This window comes from Vespula vulgaris, chromosome 25, assembly GCF_905475345.1.
Source record: "Vespula vulgaris chromosome 25, iyVesVulg1.1, whole genome shotgun sequence".
NCBI classification, from domain to species: Eukaryota; Metazoa; Arthropoda; class Insecta; order Hymenoptera; family Vespidae; genus Vespula; species Vespula vulgaris.
Window position 1 is genome coordinate 1,813,886 of NC_066610.1, and position 15,865 is coordinate 1,829,750.

The 15,865-nt window shown below is 29.8% G+C and overlaps 2 protein-coding genes and 2 long non-coding RNA genes across 8 annotated transcripts; 2 read left to right on the plus strand and 2 right to left on the minus strand.

Annotated features, from left to right (window-relative positions):
* Positions 1 to 306: 306 nt before the first annotated feature.
* Positions 307 to 2,851, plus strand: LOC127072386 (uncharacterized). 2 transcript variants are annotated; one of them, XR_007785387.1, is made up of 3 exons: positions 307 to 795; positions 874 to 1,035; positions 1,696 to 2,851. It is a non-coding gene; the product is annotated as an uncharacterized LOC127072386 (long non-coding RNA). The 2 variants fall into 2 exon arrangements; XR_007785386.1 differs by having other exon boundaries at positions 307 to 1,035.
* Positions 2,852 to 3,537: 686 nt separating this feature from the next.
* On the minus strand, positions 3,538 to 7,960 carry LOC127072369 (membrane-associated progesterone receptor component 1-like). 4 transcript variants are annotated; one of them, XM_051012777.1, is made up of 4 exons: positions 7,677 to 7,960; positions 7,206 to 7,569; positions 6,484 to 6,633; positions 3,538 to 6,120 (listed from the first exon to the last, which is right to left on the minus strand). In XM_051012777.1, exons 2-4 carry the CDS (start codon positions 7,543 to 7,545, stop codon positions 5,957 to 5,959), a joined length of 654 nt encoding a protein of 217 aa, XP_050868734.1. In that variant the 5' UTR covers positions 7,546 to 7,569; positions 7,677 to 7,960; the 3' UTR covers positions 3,538 to 5,956. The 4 variants fall into 4 exon arrangements, with proteins under 4 accessions (XP_050868734.1, XP_050868735.1, XP_050868733.1 ...); XM_051012778.1 differs by having other exon boundaries at positions 7,672 to 7,960; XM_051012776.1 differs by having other exon boundaries at positions 7,667 to 7,960.
* A 180-nt stretch (positions 7,961 to 8,140) lies between these two features.
* LOC127072383 (uncharacterized) lies at positions 8,141 to 10,151 on the plus strand. The gene is made up of 3 exons (XR_007785382.1): positions 8,141 to 8,250; positions 8,862 to 9,933; positions 10,033 to 10,151. It is a non-coding gene; the product is annotated as an uncharacterized LOC127072383 (long non-coding RNA).
* LOC127072325 (WD repeat-containing protein 19) lies at positions 9,313 to 15,500 on the minus strand. The gene is made up of 20 exons (XM_051012660.1): positions 15,108 to 15,500; positions 14,602 to 14,981; positions 14,311 to 14,521; positions 14,128 to 14,240; positions 13,637 to 14,054; positions 13,312 to 13,545; positions 13,107 to 13,232; positions 12,739 to 13,036; positions 12,452 to 12,650; positions 12,261 to 12,358; positions 11,885 to 12,167; positions 11,587 to 11,815; positions 11,258 to 11,510; positions 10,887 to 11,197; positions 10,661 to 10,810; positions 10,495 to 10,591; positions 10,210 to 10,416; positions 9,839 to 10,125; positions 9,693 to 9,769; positions 9,313 to 9,616 (listed from the first exon to the last, which is right to left on the minus strand). The coding sequence occupies exons 1-20, from the start codon at positions 15,120 to 15,122 to the stop codon at positions 9,490 to 9,492; spliced, it is 4,113 nt and encodes a 1,370-aa protein (XP_050868617.1). The 5' UTR covers positions 15,123 to 15,500; the 3' UTR covers positions 9,313 to 9,489.
* Positions 15,501 to 15,865: the final 365 nt, after the last annotated feature.

Genomic DNA, 15,865 nt, shown 5'->3' on the forward strand with positions numbered 1-15,865 from the left:
TTTTCGTATAAATATTTTTAAACGTATACGTGCACGCATACACACGCACACACGTAGACAATTTTTTTTTTCAATTATAAGAAAATTGTTTCTCGAATTTGATATGATCTCTCTCTCTTTCTCTCTCTCTCTCTTCACGAAGTTCGTGATCGATTGAACGACGATCGACGAACTGCATACGTAAATAGTATGTTGTAGGAAAACAAAGGATAACATTGTATCTCGTTGACACAACAATGAAGAGAAATTTCACGGTTACTAATAGAGGTTAACGACATTTCTATTCTTACATAAATAAATAAATAAATATATATATATTTATATACATATATATATATACATATGCAATAATAATAATACTAATAATAAACAACAATAATAATAATAACAAGATCGTATATATACGACGAAACTGTACCAATGATTGACAGAGCTCTAACAATGACTCCCACGACAAACGGCCCTGGCGCTTAGTCAAGGTCACGGACGTATGTACGTATATACATACATACGTCTAAAAATATAATTTCGTCGGTAACACACAAAAAAAAAGAAAAGAAAACTCCAATTCCAAAACAAAAACAAACAAACAAACAAACAATCCAAAAACACGTGCAGAATCAAAATCATAAGCTGTTTAAATCAATAAATAAATAAGTAAACAAACGAATGAAAAAAAAAGAAGAATTCCTTTTCATGCAAATAAAGAAAGAAAAAAAATGAAGGAAGAAAGAAAGAAAGAAAGAAAGAAAGAAAGAAAGGAAAAAAAATATATGAAGAGATGAAATAAAACACGTAAGTTAAGCCGATATTATATCGAGCTCGTGTTAAAATTTGTTTCCTTTTTATATTTCATGTTCGATGGGAACACAGAGAGAAGGCGAGGGGAGGTTGAGAGGGCGAGAGGTATCGAGATGGGTGGATGGGTGGATAAGAGGAGAAGTGGTGGTGGTCGCGGGGGGTGAGCGGGCCGGAAGAGGGTGGTAGAAGCCGACAGAGGTGCGAACGGCACGCGACTCACCGCACGCACGCATTGTAAGTTAACCCTTCTCGCTCTTGAGTACTGTACTACTCACTTCAGATGAAATGTAATAAGAGCGAGTGAGATAGATAGAGAGAGAAAGCTAACGAGTGAATGTGTGTGAGAGAGAGAGAGAGAAAGAGAGAGAGAGAGAGAGAGAAAGCTACAGAGTGGTTGCTGCTGTAGGTGGCGGCGTGACGCGACGCGGCGTTGAGCGGGCTCGCGGTAGAGTTAGGTGGGGGGTGGCGGGCGGCTAGGTGGGGGGAGTAGCAGTTGAAATGGGACGGGAATTGGATGACGGCGTGGCAGCAGCCACCTAGCCACCCGCCTCGGTGACAGCGGCTCTTTGTGAAGAAGAGCGTTGCTCTTCTCCTCGTATTGTCGAGCACGATGCGTCGCGTTTGCCTTTTTTTTCTTCTTCCCCCTCTCCCCACCACCATCTCCCTCTTGCCGATCCCGCGCTATACTTTCTTACATTATATTAACAATGAGAATGAGAAGGTGGGTGGGGGCAAAAAAAAAAAAAGAAAAATGTACTAATGTATCTTCGAAAAACGATATATATATATGTATGTATGTATGTATGTGTATATGTGTGTGGTACATATATATGTATATGTATATATATTTGTGGGTTTATGAATATTTAAAAATTTGTCTTTTTTTTTTTTTAGGATTGATTTATACGCCGTATATGGTAGACCTCTTCGAAAAATTTGTTCTCAATCGATATTTTCGAAAATACTTGTTATTATTATTATTATTATTGTTGTTGTTGTTGTTGTTATTTATTAATTAATTTTTCGTTCGATATTCGAAGGTTATGTTAAAAGTTCGTTGACTTTAATATCTTTCAGATTGTTGGAAATATTTTTGTTCTTTCGCACGTAGCATATGTAGAGAGAAAGAGAGAGAGAAAGACATAGATCAGATTTTGGAGGTTATGAATATCTTTGGAGAATTGATAGCACGAAAGGTGTTACGTAACTTCCCAAAAACGCGTTTGGGTGTCGGTCGAATGACGCAGTTATCGTTATCATGTTATTCTCTTATTTTCCTTTTTTACTTCGATCATTGTTCAAGATACAAAAATCTCGCCAAAATTTCGCTTGTTTCAATAATTAATAATAATCGTTTACTGTAATTGGTCAAGAAATTTTTCAATATTTATAATTATGTTTTCTTGAAAATCAATACACATATATACATACAATATGTGTGTGTGTATATATATGTATGTATGTATATATGTATGTAGTGATGCAATCTCGGCCTGAAAATGAGAATCTTTTTTATTATTATTATTTCCTTTTTTTTTAAATCACATATGGACGCTGATAACGTCGTCATTGTCGAAGATAACGAAACAATTTTTTGGTATCATCTAGATAAAATCGTTTAATGAGTTCGAGAGTTCGTACAATTAGTAAGAATTTTTAGTTCATATATATATATATGTTTATACATATATATATATATATATATATACACATATATGTATGTATGTATATGAAGTATATATAATTATGAGAAAAAATATTTTGATATTTCGCCGATAACATTTTTCAGTATCATTATATCTTCATTTTCTTTTTTTTCCAGATAAGAGAAAGCTGTCCATGTACGCATATCAGTAATATCGAAATTGTTAAAAACTTGTTGAGAAAATAATTCCTTCAAATTTATTCTTTTATTTATTATATAAACGACGACGTATATTAATCGAGGTATATTGTTAAAGAATAAAAAAAAAAAAAAAATAATTGAAAAATTGTTCGGAAAAAAATGTTCGTTTAATAAAAAGAAAAAATATATGTAACTCGTCTAACAATATCTTTTCGTTTTTTTTTTTTCATTTCTCTTCTTTTCCATACATTCTCGCAAAAAATATATTTCAGATTTTAAATAATTTTATTATTGTCCGATATAACCTCAAATAATATGAGATAATATCTTGTTATTGATAATACATATATATATATATATATTTTATTTCGTGAAAATATTTTTTAACAAATTCGTATATGCGTAGATATTAATTTTATAATTTTTCTCGACATAACCTCAATTGTTCTAAAAAAAAATATATTTATATATATATATATAAAAAGAAATTAAAAATGTTTTATCAAGTTCGTAAAAAAGAAACGTTTTGTGGCAAATTATCTTTTTATTCGTTTGGTTATTCACCCAATGGCTTTGAATGGATAACAAAACAGTTTGAAGGAGTACTAGTTGATTCTTATTTAAGAACAGGTTGTGTCAGAGTCAACGTACAAATGGTTTGTGGTCTTCCTGTTAGGAATTCTTTGCGTTTGGTCACGTGCCATTTCTCTTTCTCTCTTTCTCATTAAACTTATTTTTTTTCCAAAATAAAATTTTTTTTCTCGATTCGAAGTAATGCTCATTTTAACCATGTAAATCAAGAATAAAAATGGTGGGAATAAATTTGCTTTTTCTTTCTTTTTTTTTTTCTTTTTGACAAAATCTTTTAAAGTCCATTGCAAAGTATAACATTCAATGTTAACAAAAATTATTATATTTTTTGTTATTGCTGTATAATAATAATATTTAACAATAAGGAATCCCATACCTACACCATACATTTGCTTTACACCATACATTTTTTTTTTTTAGTTTTTTCCTCTTTTTTGTTATTTTTTTTTTGTATATTTTTATTTTTATTAAGTATATAATGGATCATAATGACGAATTTTTTCAAAAAACGATGTTGTTCAAATATATGCATTATGCTGTTTACACGTTAATTTGGTTTCTTTTTTCTCTTCGATGAATTAAGAATTAACATTTATGTAATGTTTTCTCTTCTTTTCTTTTGTATTGTTTTACAAAAAAGAATTAGTTTAATAAGTTTTTATAAATATTGGCCTTGTTTGAAAGAAGTTAAACTTATATATTACAAAATAGATTATTATTAATTTGCATACGGTTGGAGATAGACGGAATCTTTTCCTGTTTCTTTTTTTGTATTTTCTTTTTCTTTTCCTTTTTTTTTTTTTATTTTAGTAGTATCATTTTTAATAAAAGTAAACAATTGTATTAAAAATCATATGTAACATGTTTTATAAAATTGGATGAGAGAATTTTCTTTTTGAGACAAAATATATTAGGGACAAATGCGGTTAAAATTTGTAATTTAGAACATAGATTATTTTTAAAAATCTGAATGTAAATACATGCGAAAACAAATTAAAAAATTCTTCTTGTAACGCTATAAACCATTTTCATATTATAGAACTATTGCGAATAAATTCGTGTGATTGAATATAGTTAAAATATTTAACGTTATTAAATAACATGTTAATGTAATTAACAATGTGTGTGTGTTTTTTTTAATATACAATAAATTTGTTCGTTCGATGGATGTAAAATTGATAAACGAGTAACATGGAGTGATAAATAGAAATTAATACGCACATGTAAAATTAATATTTGGATACACTACAAAGAAAACAAGAGAGAAAAAAAAACAAATAGAATTGATATATAATTTCAAACATAAAAATCATATTTTCAAATAAATGATATTGAATCATGAATTTACTTGAATACCCCTAACATGAATAAACATACAACTCATGAAACCAACTTCTCATTTAAATGAAACGTAATTAATTAATTATTAATGTATGCTCATTCTTATTATATATAAATCTACTTACAAAGAAGAATTATTTACAAGTTCATTTTTAAATGTAGGTCTCATGAATTCGACTAATAAATCTGTGTTTTATCGTGTTCAAAATAATAACGTGGTTGAATACAATATTTCTTCATAATTGTCGTAATTCATACAAAATCCTCCTACCTATACAAACAGAACAATTGTATAGATTTAAATATTATTAAATGCTGCAGGGGAAAAAGCTCTGTGTATGTTTTTATATATCTATTTTATATACATATGCATATATATAAAAAATATATATATATATATATATGTATATATATAAAAAGGATAGAGTTCAAATTATAATTCTTGCATACGAAGATCTCGATTTCATTGTAGTAAAATCTTTTTATAAAAAAATTCTTTCTTTCTTTTGCTTTACCAGTTAGATGATTTGATAATCTAATGTTTGGTATAACATTACGTTATATACTTCTTTTGCGATACTCATCAGTAATATCATCCTGGTAATGTTTCATTTTTTTCTAAAGACTTTATTAGAGATATAACTTTAATAAAGCATACAGAGCAGAATTAGCATTTTCTATAAAGCATTTTTTATACCACAATGAAATTTGAAGAGATTTGGAAATTTGTCAATTGTTAACAACAAACTTTATAATTTAATATTTAAAATCAAGATGCATTTTAGACAGAGTAACAGAGCTGCATGTGTATATATATATATATACACACACATAAAAAATATTGCAGAACCTAAAACTAATATTCAAATGCAACTGAAACTTAACGCTAACTTGTTAAATTTCAGGGGCACCAAGTACACATATTCTATGCTCTCAATGTAACATAGTAAGATATGACAGGTGATATCAAACACACGTGTCATTTTAATATAGTGGAATATGATTGAAACATAGTGATAGTTATTAATTCTGCCTAATAGAAGTTTGATGTGACTTTTGTAGAAAAATTCTTTGTACAGATATAAAAAGATTGTATATAATAATCGGAATATGTGTCTGTGTGTGTGTGTGTTTTTTTTGTCAAAATCAGGCACTCAAACGAAGTCTTTATACGAAACACCAGCTCAGAGTTTCCGATTTAACTAAAAGATATTACCTTACTTATCTTCCAGAAATAGTGTTAAAAATTAATAAAATATTCGACTGAACGTTCGTAAACATTTCTATGAATGATAATTCTAAAAATTTTTTCAACAACTCTGTGCGCTCAGTGTATTCCCAAAATTCTTCTTTCATTTTTGACACAGAACGGGGCGGTCAATCATCTTTTGATTTAGGTACGTTTTCACAGATGTCAGATTTTGTATTTTGTTGATCCGATTTATTTTCAGTCTCTTGCTGACTACCTTCATCTTCCTCATCCGAATAATTCGTTGGTGCTTCTCCTGGTTTTAATAATTTTCCTACGTAATCGTACCTCTCTAAAAATAAGAACAATTTTCCATTGTAATATATCAATCACGTATGTGAATGTTTATATAATTGCAATTATAATAATTTATATAATTTTAATAACAATGAAATTTTCATAAGTTATCTTTCTTTCTTTCTTACTTTAATTCTGATCTGTGAACTTTGATCTCATAAATAATGAATAAAAAAACTCATTGAATAATCAATCACATGAGAACAATAGTACCCATTTATAAAGAGAATGTACTTAAATCAATCGACATCGAAAGAAAACTTCCAATAAAATCCAATAAAATTCTTAAGATATAAGTAATTAAATAATTTAAAGGGGATGGAAAAAAAAAAGAAAGAAAGAAATTAATAAAACATGCCTTTAAATTGCAACTCCCATTCCTTAATATAACTCATTCGTTCACTTTCTAAATCGCTCAGATCATCGTATTCATCCTTGATCGATTCTAACGTAAACGTTGCTAATCCTCTGCTAGCATCTCGTCCAGCAAATACTGCGTACGGTGCACCTGTATAAAATACATGATTATATATTAAGAAATAATATATTACGTAAAAAAAAAAAAATAATGTCTACGTACCTACGTACATATATAAGAAAATGTTATAAGAACAATTAACAAAAAAAAGAAAAAGAAAAAGAAAAAGAAAAAGATTTCCAATAAAATATCATTAACAATTTTGATTAATAATTATCGTGCACGTCGCAGGAAGGAAATTGCAACTTCACGATTTAAAGATCTAACGACCTTTAATGGTTTTGTATTTACGTTTCATCGATAAAATTATCAATGCACATTGGAACGTAATAAAGTCTAATACGATCTAATATCGGTGAAGCTCGTTAATTCGAATATTTTTTTTAAATATCAAACTACAATTATCTAAAATCGTATTATTTCTCTTCCCCCTCCCCTCTCCCAAAAAAAAAAGAAAGAGCGAGCGAGCGAGAGAGACAGAGACAGAGACAGAGACAGACAGAGAGAGAGAGAGAGAGAGAGAGAGAGAGAGAGAGAGAGAAGATGATGAAAAAAAGAAAAAAGAAATGAAACGATATTTATAATAGTATTGAAATACTTGCCAGGGCCGTAGAACGTGGCACCTCTGGTAACATCATAAACGCTTCCATTAAGTGCAACCAATATTCTTCCATCGCTCCCATTGCCGTCATACTTTTTCAATTCTTCGACGGTAAAATCACGATGTAATTTTGGTAAACGTTTGATCTCTTTCAATGGTTCCTCAGACTTAATCTTACTCTTAACAATTTTATAAACGAGTAGCGCTATTATACCGACCAATACAAGATTAACGGGACTTCTAACGATTTCTTCGACAAAACTCGTTAGAAATAACGAATTATTTTGTTGACCGGTCGTGGCCGACGTGGAGCCCGGCGTTGAGTCGCTCTTTTCGGCCATCTTGACCACCACCAGAGCTTCGCGCTAGTTGGACGAAAAATGTGTTACTACCAAGAGACCGACGTTCGATATTTGTTACGATAAGGGAAAAAAAAAACAGATTTATTTTCTTTTTCTTTACTTTACTTTACTTTTCTTTTCTTTTCTTTCTTCTTATTCTTCTTCTTCTTCTTCTTCTTCTTCTTTCTTTTTTTTTTTTCTTTTTTTGTTTATCTTTTCTATTTTCCTTTATCTTTCTTCGTTAAAGATTTATAGATATCTCGGAATTACGATCGTGTAAATTGTTCGTATAAGAGAATCGAATAAAACCAATTTATTACGTAGTTTCTAAATGTTTGAAAATATTCTTTGAGATTAGCTCGACGACGTGCCCGCCGCTCGACTGCGCCAGACGGACTAACAGCGGCAACATCGATGTTGGTTACGTGCTTCGGTATACACCGTTTCTTCCCTCCCCACTCCTATCTCCCATTCTCTCTCTCTCTCTCTCTCTCTCTTTCTTTCTCTCTCTCGCTCGCTCGCTCGCTCGACTCGATCATCCCTACTCCTCAACCCCCCTCCCCCCCACTACCTTTCTAACCTTCTTCGTGTTTAACCAATAGTGCCGTAACATCGCTTACTTCTCCCTTCTCATTTTTCTTTCATTTGTTATTACGTTCTTACTCGTGTGGTACGTATTTGTAGGTTAAGTCTCTTCACTCAAAGGTAATATTGTATTTAAAGTATATACATATATATATATATCTTTTTTTCTTTTTTAATCGCATCATATTTTCAAATTAAAATAACATATTTTTAGGTTAATCTTTCTTACTCGTGTGACTCGTAAAGGTAGTAACGTTAAGTATAAATATATATTTTTAATCTATGTCGTTTTTGCAGGGGATCTAATATCTTTTGTTTTATAATATTCTAATGATTGTGGATATTTATCGGAAAAAAAGAAAAAAGAAAGTTTTCGTATAATTACGACGAAGTTTAGTAATACGTTACTGAGTCATAAGTTACGACGCATGTGTTGTTCCGTTAGGTTAAATAGTCATTTCGGAATGACGATCGTGATGATGTTTCTTATGACGTTGCGATTTTATGATAGGCGATAGGTTAGTTAGACGATTTGATATATATATTCTCTGAACAATAATTCTGCGATTCTAGACACAACAACAGCTTATTACAAACGTAATTTACATACGTATATTATAATTATCGTTTACAATCTCGTTTTGCGTTTTATTGTAAAGTAAAAAAAAAAAGCGTAATTATACACACACGATGCGATGATAACTATGATAAAGAAATATGATTTTGTCAAGATTATGAAATGGCGTAGAAGAAACTCATCAACCGTATTGAATGATTTGCAGGAAGTTATTTGACCTCGATTTTTCACAGTCATGCTGTCTCATCGTCTTATCTGTGATATTCTTGGTTATGTATGAGTGCGTTTAATCTAACATCATATCGTTGTATTTACATGCATTCACGTCAGATGGCGATAATGATGTTTTTCCTTTTCTTTTTTTATTTTTATTTTATTATTACTGTTATATGAAAGATTTACGCGTTCGTCAATTTAAGTAATAGAAATGATACAAAGTAACAAGAAAGCTATTTATTTGATTTATTTGTACACGTCAAACAGATATATATATATATATATCTATATATGTAATTAATATAATTAAATTGTACTTGAGTGTATTGTACTTGTATTGGACGGCATTGTTTATCAAGATCAAGCTAATATATTTTTTAGTGATTCAACGTGTTAAGCATCTTACGTAACTTAATTATATACAGTTATTGTTATCTTTATATATCAGAATGAGTATTACCTTCTTAATTTTTACCAAGTAATTATTCTTTTTCTAAGGCACTAAAAATAAATTTCTATCTTTAGTACGATCGTAAATAATATATAGGACGCTTCAGATGAACAAGTTAAATTTTTTCTGTTATTGTGTTTTCTTGAAGTTCGAGATATGGACGAATATCAACTGTCGATGATATAATATTAGGATCTATGTGTTCAGAACACATTGGACACGTCTCATCGGATTCGATGATTCTAATAGAAAAGATATATATATTATTAATTGAGAAATTTTTTATTTTCAGGAAAAAAAAAAAAGAATATTACTAACCGTAAAAATTCACTTCTGATAGCAGGAAAATCGCATTGCGGACAAACTGTAAAATTATCTTCTATGATATGTCTTCCCTGAAATAAATTACATATGTATATTATATAGTATATCTATATAGTGTATAATTTATGAAAAAACTGTACCGTAGCTATGCAAAATGGAATTGTATTCTTGCACTTATCACAGGTTATTTCAGTCTCAGGAACTTTACTTTTACAATATGGACATGGAGTTAAAGGTTCGTCTTCGAGCTCATTATCTTTAGACCTTGGTGGTTTTCTTACTATAGCCTCGATCTTTTTGCTATATTTAATGTCAATTTGTGTTCTATATTCAGGACGCATTAACATAGCTGCGAAATTGAATGCTGCCTGTTTCAAACCTGCTCTGTGACATTCTATAACTGTTGAAGTTAAAATTGGGACGATATCTGTAATATAAAAAATTGTGATTGTATATGATATTTGATTAATTAATTTATTAATTATTTTCTTTAACTATACTTTATACTAACGCGATGGAAATTTAGAAATATTATTCGCAACTCTGATTAACATTCTGGCACCTCGTAAATGATCGTTTCTTTTTACATGAAGTCTTACTAATATGTAAGAATGTAATAATCTCAAATTATTTTGCATTTCCAGAGGCGTATTTATTTTATTTCTTTTTAATTCTTGATACATGCCGAATAAAACGTCGTGAGCGTTTCTGTAGTTTCCTGAAAAAAGAAAAAAGAAAGCACAAAAATAAAAAAACTATATAATATATCAAAAATATGCATGAATTATACGTATACCATTAATTTGTTCTTCATTAGCAATGATTATCGCTGTCTTTGCTGCTTCTTTATATTGTTTTCTTGCCATATACAATCGAAACAAATATTTTGGATCCTATATATAATAAAAAGAAAATCAATATAATTCTTATGAGATACATATTTATAGCTAATAATAATATACCTTTGGTACTCCATCTGCACCTAATAAAAAATCTATCAAATGATTAGCTAATTTGTCGTCTTTAGACGAAGCTACTGTATCTATTGCCAATGATAGTGCCGCGTCATCATCGACGGTCAATTGTGCAGCTTTAAGTAAATGTTTCAATGCCTATAAAAATGATTTTTTTTTTTATATAATTATTATTGATTTAATATGAGTAAAAAAATAGTATTAAAAAGTTAACCTTTTGATAATCCTTAGCATGAAAATAATATTTGCCCGCTAAAAGACTATTTTTTTGAGATTCAAAGTGTACAGCGAGATTCTTAAAGTCTTCCTTCCTACTATTATCATCGTCAATAGTATTTATTAAAATTTCACCATATAATTCCATTTTACCATGCTGATTGGCAAGTTGGAAGGCTTCGTCATGACAATTAGAAAGAATTAAGAATTTGATAGCCGAATTATAATCGTTTATTTTTTGGAAATATTTAGCTACCCTCTTGGCTCCTTCTATGCTCTTAGTTTGTTGTACAATCTCTACGCTTCGAGCTATAACGATGAAACAGATATAAAATAATAATTGAAACTTAAGAAAATTTTATTTCTTACCAGGATTGTTCAAATAATCAAGATTGATTCTTATTATATTGTCGTAATCTTTAGCAGTTTCGTACGCCTTTGCAGCTTCCTCGTATCTTCCTTCTGCTTCTTTAGCTTTGGCGTATTGTATATTTATTTTAGGTGAAGATATTTGTGGCAATAGTTGTCCTACTTTATGCCAATTCTTTAATTTGATATATGCCGAAGCAGCTTTATCAAAATATTCTGCTTTCTCATACAATACAGCAGCTTCGTTGATTTGCTATAAATATAAATTTAATATAAAACTTTGAAACAAGATGGTTTATTTTGTAATTGCAAAATGTTTAGAAACAAACCTTCATAGCCTCCAAAATTTCTGCACATTCTTTCCTTAACGATCTGGAGCTGTCATTGTCCATGGCGATACTCACACCTTTTCTACTGTCTCCGCATCTTATAGACATTCTTGCGACACCAGCCAAACATTGATTTTTATGTTGAATATCTTGTGAATTAGAACTAGATGTCGAATTTGGATCGAGTAAACCTCGTTCGTAATTAGCCAATGCTTTTGGATAATTTCCTCTGTTAAATAATTGTCACATTTATTAATTAAATGATTTAAACATAATAATAATAATTTCATTAACTTACATAAATTCTAATTGTTGAGCATATTCTCTAGCGATGAATGGTATTTCATCAGATTTTAATTTCTGTGCCAAACTAAGAGCTTGTTCCCATTGCATCAAATCTCTTCGTAGATATAAAGCTTGTACAGGTTCGGATGATTGTAAAAAAAATTTTTCAGCTTGATTATAATCTCCAAGTAACAAACATGCGTGTCCGCATAATAAATTCAGTTCGTTTATATTTTCTATTTTTTCTAATGCCCAAACCATTGAAGCATCTTCCATACGTCGATAAACTCGAATTGCTAGAATGATGATATTAGATTTAAAAACAAAAAAAAAAAATTAATAATAATAATCAAAATAAATTGAAGCTTTTAATTATATAAAATATTTACCAAATTCGATATTTAAATTTGCCACTGCACTTTGACCCAGTTTCAACCATAGATCATTGTCATTTAATTTATCACAAATATTCCAAGCATTGTCGAATCTAAAAAATATATATATATACATATATAATGTTATTGAACTTTTTAATTAATATACAAATTTTTATTAAACTTTGGAAGATCTTTTGATATACCTGGTACACATGATATGATTGTTGAATATTTCATTGATCTTTTTAGTATCTACTATATTTCCTACATCTTCGTGCGAAGCTAATGTTATCTGTATTAATTTGCTACTCGGTGTGCTTAACGTTACTTCTCCAGAATACATTAACATAGGTAATGCTTCTGATGGCAATTTTGTTGAATTTACTTTGATGATCTTTTGACCTTTGTGAATCATAACAAATGCATATAATTAACATTATAATATATACGTATATATATATACAAATTTCTTATAAAAAATGTAACTCACCTTCGACAAAGTATTTGATAAAAATATATGTAACAATAATATTCTTATTATATATCGCAAATATCGAACGTTCGAAGATATTTTGGTCCCATATAATACCTTCTATGGCTTCTGGACATTCAGGCACTTGAATGATATTTTCATTAATCGGATCATATAAATAAACATCTGATTTACTATCGATGAAACATAATTGTGTTCCATTTGCATCTAAATATATATTTTTGATACCATTATTATGTGTAAATTCTGTCGATTTATTAAATGCCTCTAAATAAAAATATATAATATGGCCCATCTGAAAATGTTATTAATGAAAGATTAATTTTGTATATATTATTTTTTTCAACGGTGATAAATAAATTTACATCTGTTCCATAAATTAGAAATTCTGATGACAATGCATGGCACGTTATTCTTGCATTTAAATTATTTGACTCTGGAAATAATTTCGTATCTTTCCCATTGTTTATTAACGTTTGATCTACTTTGATCTGAAATGAAAAAATTCTTTTACTACTTTATCAAATTGCATTCGTAATAAAAATTAACAATATAAATATATGTATATACCAATTGTAATTGTAATTTTCCATCGAATAAAACAGAAACATATGTTTCGTTTAAAGATATACTATCGACAGTTGCTAAATAATCACGTTCAAAATGTGTATTAATGTCATATTGATACGTAGATAAGTCCCAAAAGAGAGCTCTATTGTTTAAAGCTACAGCTACGTGAAGTGGGCCTACAGCTAACACAGATGGTTCTATTATAGTATTAATTATTTGTGGTTCTGGTTTTTCCTAAAAAATTAAATAGATTAGATACGTGATTATGTTCTGAAAGAGAAAGAGAGAGAGAGAGAGAGAGAGTCATTTTAATTTATATATATACCTTGTCTAATTTGTAAAGGTGAACGGTAACTTCAATCAAGCTTGTTAACAATGCTATTCTGTTACCACAAACGCTAGTTAATTTTGGAATTTCAACTAAATAAATAAGAACGTTTCCAACATAAGTTACTACTGCTATCATCGTACCATCCGTCGACCATTCAACTTTATTAATACCAGTTTCTCCAGTCACAGAGATCATCTTTTCTGTTTCCTCTAAATTTTGTAAACTGTGTATTTTGACGGTACTGTCTCCACAAGTAGCTACTTTTCCTATATTTTCGCTCAATGAAATATCTGTTAAGGAATCTTTGTGATTTTTTATTTGAAATAATTCTTGACCAACTTCTTTTATATGAGTCGATATGGCAATGAAATATCCAGCTTCAAAACCTACCAATATATATCCATCTCCGTACCTAAGAATGAAGAAAAATAAATTTTACTTTATGTTTCTATTCTTCATCATCTTATTATTTTATATAGACTTACCATTTGTAGGTAACAATCGAGCCATAACGTTTTTGAAAGGCTAATTCAATTGGATTATCTGGATCCAAAATATTATATAGAAACAATGTAGTTTTACTGACGATAAGAGATACCTGAATAAAAGAAAAGAGATAAATGTAGATATAGAAAATCATATTAATTATAAACTATGATAATTTATACCGTATTTTCTCCGCCTATACGATGATCCATTTTCATTTCGCTGAATTGTATGTCAGACGGTTCGCCTTGCAAAGTTATCTCCCTGCGAGTGTCTCCTTCGCTCGTATTGATTGTTAACATTTTATCTTCGCTTGCCAAAGCAAGAAGACCTTCTATAGACCACGCACCGCACAATATCCGTTTCTTATGTTTTCCCAAAATTGGCATACGCCTATGTATTTAACAAAACATACATTAGAAAAAGTAAAACGATATTAAAATTAATAAACATATTAAAGATAAATTCTATACTTGGCATTAACGTGATCGTAAAGTACTAAATTCCCTTTTTGCGTTCCCACGGCTAGCAAACAGTTTCTTTTGGCCCACATCATACACGTTAGATTGTCCCTAACGCCCGCATCCATTTGAGACTTTTTACCTGTGGTCGCATCCCACAAAGTTATGGTAGAAGAGTTTTGTGATATGATAGCGAGTAAATCACCATCCGCGTCCCAACCGAAGCCGGTACATAATCCAGGAATTTGTATACGTTCTTGAAGGTCTCCTTGTCTATCAAATATTGCAACAGATGAATCGCAACCAGTAGTTGCAATATGAGTACTATTACCAGGTCGCCAGGAAGCGTAAACAGTTCCGGTACCATGAGGTTGGTCCAAGCGATAGAGTACCTTAATAAGAAAAAAAATAAATAAAAAAAACAAATTACAATAATAAATTAACGTATTAAAAATAATAACTCTCGTATTTATCCAGAGATAAAAGTATCTAAAAAAAGTGTCATTCACATAACCTACCTTTTCGGATGACATAATGACGCATTAAAAGTTCTACTTAGCCCTGTATCCGAATCGCTTTTATATTTTAATTACATTACTATCTATCGAGCCGTAACATGTTTAAATATTGATTATTTAGATACCGTTTTTTACACCTATTGACATATTGACTTTGACCGCCATGTTGTTTACATCGATCGCTAGTCAAATTAATGTCCAGTATTATAACTGACCACTACTGCCACTCGAGTCAATTTTGTGAACTAACTTTTTCTTTTCTTTTTATCAATCCAAAAAAACATTATCAATGAACATGCAGAAAAATTTTCAAACGCATCAACGTATTTAACAATGTCGATCATATTAACAATTGATTTGAATTAAGAATTTTCGATCGATTTCGTATCTTTTTCCTTTTCAATTTCTTCTTTTATCGAAGTTTCTAACCTCACGAAAGATCACGTAAAATGATTAATACAACAAAAAAATTATTGACGAAGTATAATACGCTTAGGGAATAGAATCGACTTCCGTTTCCGGTTTATACACAACCGTTGACAACCACAAGGTAGATATAGGATATCTTACAGAGAGAGAGAGAGAGAGAGAGAGAAAGATAGAAAGAAAAAGAAAAAGAAAGACATACACACGCTTATAAGAAACATGATCCTTTTTCTAAGAACGACTTTGGACTTGACAACCTTTCTTACCGCACTGCCATTGACTTTATATTGATATAAAAAAAAAAAAAAAAGAAAAGAAAATATGATACATAT

Bases quoted from the DNA above. Each gene is read 5' to 3' on its own strand.
- LOC127072369 (XM_051012777.1), bottom strand. From the start codon at position 7,545: ATGGCCGAAAAGAGCGACTCAACGCCGGGCTCCACGTCGGCCACGACC. The intron at 6,634-7,205 runs GCAAGTATTTCA...TATTTTATACAG, and splicing joins TGCCACGTTCTACGGCCCTG to GTGCACCGTACGCAGTATTT. The intron at 6,121-6,483 runs GCATGTTTTATT...TCTTATTTTTAG, and splicing joins ATGGGAGTTGCAATTTAAAG to AGAGGTACGATTACGTAGGA.
- LOC127072325 (XM_051012660.1), bottom strand. The intron at 11,816-11,884 runs GTAAGTTAATGA...ATTATTTAACAG, and splicing joins GCTCAACAATTAGAATTTAT to AGGAAATTATCCAAAAGCAT. The intron at 10,417-10,494 runs GTATACGTATAA...TTCTTTTTTCAG, and splicing joins TAATGAAGAACAAATTAATG to GAAACTACAGAAACGCTCAC.